At 45.4% G+C, this 8065-nt stretch overlaps 1 protein-coding gene across 3 annotated transcripts in view; it reads right to left on the bottom strand.

Moving 5' to 3' along the window:
* Positions 1 to 7769, bottom strand: part of PDE6D (phosphodiesterase 6D) — a 53300-nt gene extending 45531 nt beyond the window's left edge. The window contains exon 1 of one of the 3 annotated variants that reach the window (XM_064587241.1): positions 7521 to 7769. In XM_064587241.1, the coding sequence (XP_064443311.1) occupies positions 7521 to 7570 (50 nt within the window). In that variant the 5' untranslated portion in view covers positions 7571 to 7769. Of the gene's footprint in view, positions 1 to 6755; positions 7251 to 7520 lie in introns of those variants that run through there. The other 2 variants (XM_045867742.3, XM_064587240.1) reach the window with 2 other exon arrangements.
* Positions 7770 to 8065: the final 296 nt, after the last annotated feature.

An 8065-nucleotide genomic window follows, 5' to 3' on the forward strand; every position in this document is an offset into this window, starting at 1 on the left:
TAATAAGGAAATCTAAATGAATAAAAGATTTAAAGCCAACTATTTTTGACTGGAAGTAAAGTCAAAGGTCAAGGTACTATGAGAAAGAGGATATGTGGGATCCAGGACCAAACTATGGAGATGGAATGCAAGAACACAAGTGAAAGGTATTTTCAGAAACCTTCTGAGTCAAACTAGTTCCTTTTCTGCTAAGCTGTCATAAATTGAAATGTAGTTAGTTCCCAGAAAACAAGATAAACACTAGGCATACATCAATGCTTACTAATTAAATCATTTCTTCAAAGAGCCAAAACAGAAATATTAGTTTCTCAGTAAGAGTAACAGCAAGAAGGCACTGGTTTATCTCAGAAAAAAACTGGCTTTGCAGCAATATTAACACCAGTTACTGTTATAATGTTAATAATTTTTAATAAAACAAATAATAATATAGTTAACATTTATTACTTACTACGTGCCAGGCCCTATACTAATTGCTTTATATGCAGTCTCATATAATTCTAACAACACTCTGAGGAAATTATATGGATACTGATGTTTAGAGTTTGAATGTTCTAAGGTAACAATGGTGGAGGCAGTGTCTTAACCTAGAATCCACACTCTTTTTTTTTTTTTAAGATTTATTTATTTATTTATTTATTTGAGACAGAGAGAATGAGAGACAGAGAGCATGAGAGGGAGGAGGGTCAGAGGGAGAAACAGACTCCCCGCCGAGCAGGGAGCCCGATGCGGGACTCGATCCCGGGACTCCAGGACCATGACCTGAGCTGAAGGCAGTCGCTTAACCAACTGAGCCACCCAGGCGCCCCCACACTCTTTTTTTTTAAGATTTTATTTATTTGAGAGAGAGAGAAGATGAGAGAGAGCATGAGAGAGGGGAGGGTCAGAGGGAGAAGCAGACTTCCCGCTGAGCAGGGAGCCAGATGCGGGATTCGATCTGGGGACTCCAGGATCATGACCTGAGCCAAAGGCAGTCGCTTAACCAACTGAGCCACCCAGGCACCCTTTTCTTTTTTTTTTTTTAAAGATTTTATTTATTTGACAGAGAGAGAGCATAAGCAGGGGGAGTGGCGGCAGAGGCAGAGGGAGAAGCAGGCTCCCCGCTGAGCAGGGAGCCTGATGTGGGGCTCCATCCCAGGACCCTGGGATCATGACCTGAGCCGAAGGCAGTCGCTTAATCAACTAAGCCACCCAGTCGCCCTAGAGTCCACACTCCTAACCACTGAACTACTGCTCTATGCTCTGCTGCAGTTACAGATAAACTTTCTCCATAAAAGCTATACACACACAGCAAGTGAAGTGTCCCTTTCCTCCAAACAGTTGCCAATACTGAATATTATTGATTGATTGATTATTCATTCATTTATTTATAGTAGACTCCATGCCCCATGTGCGGCTGGAACTCACAACCCCAAGATCAAGAGTTGCATGCTCAGGCGCCTGGGTGGCTCAGTCTGTTAAGCGTCTGCATCTGCCTTCAGCTCAGATCCTGATCCCAGGATACTGGGATCAAGGCCCGTATCCAGCTACCTGCTCAGCAGGGAGTCTGCTCCTCCTTCTCCCTTTGCCCCTCACTCAGCTTGTGCACCTTCTCTCTCAAGTAAGTAAAATATTAAAAAAAAAAAAAAAAAAAAAAGAGTTGCATGCTTTACTGACTGAGCCAGCCAGGAGCCCCTATTGTCAACCTTTTAAATTTTTGTCAATTAATTGGGAAAAAAGAGATAGTCTGTTGACTTATTAAAGTTGAACATCTCTTATTCATTGGCTATTTGTAGTTTTCTTTTGTGAACTCTTTGTTCATATCCTTTGCCCATTTTGAGTTAAACATTTATTTTATTTTTTTTAAAGATTTTATTTATTTGAGATAGAGTGAGAGCGAGCAAGAGTGAGAGAGAACACAAGCAGGGGGCTGGGGCAGAGGGAGAAGGAGGCTCTTCACTGAGCAGGGAGTCAGACACAGGGCTTGATCACAGGACCCTGGGATCATGACCTGAGCCTAAGGCAGACACCTAACTGAATGAGCCACCCAGCCACCCTAAATATTTATTTTATTGATTTGTAGGCAGTTGTTTATTTTTTTATTTTTAAAAGATTTTACTTATTTCTTTATTTACTTATTTATTTTAGAGAGGGGGAGAGAGAGAGAAAGAGAGAGAGAAAGGCAGAGAAAGGGGAAGAAGATAAAGGCAGAGGGAGAATCTTAAGTAGGCTCCATGCCCAGTGCAGAGCCTGACACGGGGCTTCATCTCATGACCCTGAGATCAAGACCTGAGTCAAAAAATCAAGAGTCAGATTCCTAACCGACTAAGCCACCTAGGTGCCCCTTAAAGATTTTATTTTTAAGTAATCTCTACACCCAACATGGGTCTCGAACTCACAATCCCAAGATCAAGAGCCGCATGTTCCACCAACTGAGCCAGTCAGGTGCCCCTGTAGGCAATCATTTATATTGTAGATATTATATTAACTTCTGGATTATAAGTAAATAGGGGCAATTAGCTAATCTTCAAAGAAAAAATTAAATTACTACTTCATACCTTAGACCAAAGCAAATTCCATATAGAATAAAAATAATAAAATTATAAAAGCATAATCTTTCTTATGGTAGTCTGTCAATATCTTGATATTAAATTTTCTTAAAAGATTTTATTTATTTGACAGAGAGAGACACAGTGAGAGAGGGAACACAAACAGGGGGAGTGGGAGAGGGAGAAGCAAGCTTCCTGCCGAGCAGGGAACCTGATGCGGGGCTCGATCCCAGGACCCTGTGATCATGGCCTGAGCCCAAGGCAGACGCTTAACAACTGAGCCACCCAGGCGCCCCTTGATATTAATTTAATAAAGTTATATACAGGTTGGGGCACACTATCCTCATAGTTGAAAATGTGTCTAATTTTTGACTCCTCCAAAACTTATCTACTAATAGCCTATTGTTGACTAGAAGCCTTACTGATAACATAAAGTCAATTAACATGTATTTTATTTGTTATGTGTATTGTATACCATATTCTTACAATAAAGTAAGTTAGAGGAAAAAATATTATTAAGAAATCATAAAACAGAGAAAATACATTTACAATACTGTAGTTATTGAAAAAATTCTTGTGTAAGTGGACCGCATGGTTTAAACCAGTGTTGTTCAAGAGTCAACTGTATTGGGGCGCCTGGGTGGCTCAGTCGTTAAGCGTCTGCCTTCGGCTCAGGTCATGATCCCAGGGTCCTTGGGATCGAGCCCCGCATCGGGCTCCCTGCTCGGCGGGAAGCCTGCTTCTCCCTCTGCCACTCCCCCTGCTTGTGTTCCCTCTCTCACAAATAAATAAATAAAATCTTTAAAAAAAAAAAAAAGAGTCAACTGTATTTATACTGAGGAAGACCAGTTTGAAGAGGCAGAACAGTGCATTATACAGACTACACTAGAAAACTTGTGTAAGAGGACTGTGACAAATTTATGTCATGAAAAGCAGTTAAAAGTAAAAATCTTTGGAAATTATTAACATGGTAAATTTATTATTAAGAGAAAAAAGTAAGTTACAAGATAATGCTTATGATTCAATTTTTATAAAAGCAAATACATTACACTAGCTACATCAGAAGGCTATATTAAAATATCAATAAAGGTCATTTCTGGGTGGCTGGAGTTTGTAATAGAAAAATTAAATACCATTTTAAAACAGCAAAGAAATTAGATTTCTACCACATATCATCTGTGTAAAAACATTCCAGGTGGATTAAAGAGCTAAACATTAAAAAGAGATGAAAACATAGAATATTTAATCTTGGGATAAGAAAGGTTTTGTTTTGTTTGTTTAGTTATAGCAATTAATTTAATCTGTATTGCAAACCTATTAAGTAGATACTCTGATTTTTATCTGTTTGAATATTAAAGAAACAGACGGAAAGAGACAGTTGAGTGACTTGCCCCAGGTCAGGAAGGTCTTCTTATGACACAAAAATGCAAGGGTGCCTGGGGGGCTCAGTTGGTTAAGCATCGGACTTTTGATTTCGGTTCAGGTCATGATCTCCAGGTGGAGAGATCAAGCCCTGAGTTGGGCTCCGTATCAGCGGGAGTCTGCTTGAGATTCTCGCCCTCTCCCTCCGCCATTTTTCTTGATTGTGCCTGCGCTAGTGTGTGTAGTGCATGGCGCAAACACACTCTCTCTCTCACTCACATAAATCAATCTTTTTTTTTTTTTAAAGATTTTATTTATTTATTTGACAGAGAGAGACACAGCGAGAGAGGGAACACAAGCAGGAGGAGTGGGAGAGGGAGAAGCAGGCTTCCCGCAAAGCACGGAGCCCAATGCGGGGCTCGATCCCAGGACCCTGGGATCGTGACCTGAGCCGAAGGCAGACACATAACGACTGAGCCACCCAGGCGCCCCTCAAATAAATAAATCTTTAAGACACAAAATGCAGGGGCGCCTGGGTGGCTCAGTCAGTTAAGTGTCTGCCCTTGGCTCAGGTCATGATCCCAGGGTCCTGGGATTGAGTCTGCTTCTCCCTTTGCCTGCCCCTCCCCCTGCTTGTGCACTCTCCCTCTCTCTGACAAATAAGTAAAATCTTAAAAAAAAAAAAAAAAAAAAAAAGAGCTACTACATAATGTTTACTAGGCATCAGGTGTTAGTTTCTAAATGCTTCAGCTATCAACTCATTCAATCTTCACAACAACCCTATGAGATAAGTACTATTTTTATCCTCATTTACAGATGAGGAAATTGAGGCAGAGGTTAAAGGAGCTGTTCAGGGCCACACAACCAAGAGTACAGGGCTGGGATTCCAACACGGATAGTATAGCTCTACAGTCCAGAATCGCTCTTAACCACTATGCTCCATTACCTGTCCAGGGATCTCAGTGTCCAGGGAAATACAAATTAAAACAAGGTGTCACTTGTCTAAATTGTCAAAAATATAAAAGGCAGACACAGTCAATGTGGAAATGAGCATTGTCAACACTGTTGGTAGGAGAATATAATGGTGCTTTCTTTTGGTAGAAAAAACTCTTAACAGAAACAGATACAATGAAAATTCAGAGAGCAATTTACCCAATAAAAAAGGTGGACAATAGGTAGTTTGTTTTACTAAAACATTGTTTTTTTCCCCGAAGATAGCAGCAAATTTTAGAACTCCTTTCCCTTTCTCTCTTAATCCTCAGATGTCAATAAGGGCTACCAGAGGATGAGCATCCTCTTGCTCCCATGCTAACTTTTTTATATGGCTGCTTCCCTTGAGATTTAATCAGCTCAGGTCAAACCTTCTCCAAAAGTCTGTTTCTTAACACACTAACGTCATCACTGAACTGGTTAATTCACCTGCCCTTCTAGGGGGCTGATGTAGGTTCTTTCTACTCTTTTCCACATTTGTCCCTTAGCCTCTTTTTTAACAGCTTCAAGAGCCCAGACTGAGGTAAGAAGTTAAACTTTCCCTTTCGGCTTTGTCTGAAAGCCATTAAAAAGATTCATTCTTGGGACACCTGGGTGGCTCAGTCGTTAAGCGTCTGCCTCCGGCTCAGGTCATGATCCCAGGGTCCTGGGATCGAGCCCCACATCCGGCTCCCTGCTTGGTGGGAAGCCTGCTTCTCCCTCTCCCGCTCCCCCTGCTTGTGTTCCTGCTCTTGCTATCTGTTTCTGTCAAATAAATAAATAAAATCTTAAAAAAAAAAAAGATTCAGGGCGCCTGGGTGGCTCAGTTGGTTAAGCGACTGCCTTCGGCTCAGGTCATGATTCTGGAGTCCCTGGATCGAGTCCCGCATCGGGCTCCCTGCTCGGCAGGGAGTCTGCTTCTCCCTCTGACCCTCCCCCCTTTCATGTGCTCTCTCTCTCTCATTCTCTCTGTCTCAAATAAATAAATAAAATCTTTAAAAAAAAAAAAAAGATTCATTCTTGTGTTCAGCAGTATGTTAAATCCAATCAGACAAAAACCTTGCTTCGGAAATCTCTCAATTCTCCAGTCTCCTGTTTTACTGTCTACAGCATACATGTTTAGTAACAATGTAAGTTATTAAGGGAAAAATAAATCCAAGTCATAGTTTTTCTAACACTTCAGCCATCCCTATTTACTTACAAGTGCCATTATGAAGAGAAACACCAAAAGGCACACGGAGCTATAAAAGAGGCTGTTACTAAACTTCACTACATAAAAGTACTGAAAGTTTATAAGGAATGGCATTATGCCTAGGTGATAATGCCTTCCGTTTTCCCGAAAGCATAACAGGTCAGCTTCCATTTGAAACTTTTCACTTGTACATCCAAAGCGTCCCGTAACTTTTTTGCATTTTGTGTTCTAAAATTTACTACCAACTTGGTCTCTGACGGTGACAAAGCCATTAAAATTTGCAGGGGTGAAATGCGCATTGTGAAAACACATAGGCAGCTCAGAGAAAAGTGCTTCACTACATCTCCTTTAGGGGAGGAGACCTAAAGTGATGACTACAATTTCACTGAGAGAATAATTTGAGAATGTTCCCTATTGTACGCACAGGATGTAAAAAGAGATTAAGGGTCAGCAGGAAAATCTGAAATTGGAATGTCCAAGATTGCATTTTTTCACCCGCATCCTAGGGTTACAGATCGACACTCCATTAAAACACGAGGCTTCCTCACTACTTTGAGGAGGGAAGGTTGCACAAGCGGCACAACAGGCCCGAGGCAATGATTTCTCTCTCCTGCTAAATCCTACCGTCTCCCCAACGTAATCAAATAATTGCTGGACAGCTCCACCTTGTCTACGCGTTAACCACACAAACGCGAGCGAGCAGATACCTTTGCCAGGAGTCCCAGTGCAACACCAAAACACCTCAAGGCACCTCACGCACGACTTTGGGGTCCTCACTTCGCTGGACAGAAAAGTCAAAAGCTGAGAAAGAAGCAGCCACCATCCAATGCCTCAAAAGGCCAAGACAGAGTTAAGATGAGGTCGATCCCGGGCTTCTCTTCGCCCACCTTCCTCTGCTCCAGCCCTGGAAGGAGCCACAAGTGAGGCAGAGAAGTTGTGGAAACACGGCGGGGGTGGGGTGGGATGGGGGAACCCGGGAGAGTTTAGCACAAGCATTTGCATTTGTCCCACACAAGGTCACTCGCTCCGAGTCACTTTTTCTTGCTCCCCCGGGGGCTTCCCGCCAAACAGGCAGCTGCGCTTCGAGGCCAGCTCACCGCGCCCCCTCGGTCCTTCCCTGCGGGCCGCAGCCCCTTCCCGGCCTCTGGGTGCGGGCCGAGGCTCGGACCCAAGCCTGCCTCCCCGATACCCGTTTCCGACGCCCGGCGCTTCTCCCAGCCCAGTTTCGTTCGGAGCTCCTCCGCCTCCAGCTCCGGGGGCTCCCGACAACGTCCCCGTCCTCCCTCAGGACGCCCCTTGCCCCGCCGCCAGTGCCCGGTCCCGCCGGGGCCCCGGACGCCGTTCCCTCCGGCCCCTCCCGCCGAGCTCCCGTCCGCTGCCCACCTGGCCCGGCCCCCGCCCCCCGGCTCGTTTCCTCGGCGAGCGGCCGCCTCCCAAGTCCTCCCGGCCCCGCCCCGCTCCCGGGCGGATACAGTTTGAAGCCCCTCAGGATCTCCCTGGCCCGCTCGTCCTTGGCTGACATGATGCGGCGGTCGCCGCCTGCGGCTCTCCCACGCTGGCCCGGCGGAGCTTCGCAGACGGTGCCCAGGAACGGAGGACGGAGCCGCAGCCCGGCCTGGAGACCTCGGGCGAGCAGCTGCCGCGGCCAGACCCGGACCGGCCTCTCCCTCCCCTCAGCTCCCGCTCCTGATCCCTTCTCCTTCCCCCTTGTCTCGGAGCGCCCGCCCCAAAGCCAATGGAAAGCCCGCCTCGCCGATTAGCATCCTGAGCAGCCAATAGAAGCACTTAGCGGCTTCGCCGGGGGGACGACGAGCGTCAGTGGGAAGGGCCCTCCCCGGGAAGTCCCGTAGGACAAATTTTTCTTTAGGTCTTGTTGCCTAGAGTTTGCCCCGGCGGAGGGTTGGCTTCAGATCTGCAGAGGCTCGAGGGGCCCGCTCCCTCCGCAGGGCACACTAGGGCTCTGAGGTGACGGCGGGTTGCACTGTGCGATGTGAGAGGGACTACGTTTCCCAGCATT

The sequence above is a fragment of the Mirounga angustirostris genome, unplaced genomic scaffold (genome assembly GCF_029215605.1).
Source record: "Mirounga angustirostris isolate CCGP_5_RB_7025 unplaced genomic scaffold, mMirAng1.0.hap1 SCAF_3, whole genome shotgun sequence".
Taxonomy (NCBI): Eukaryota; Metazoa; Chordata; class Mammalia; order Carnivora; family Phocidae; genus Mirounga; species Mirounga angustirostris.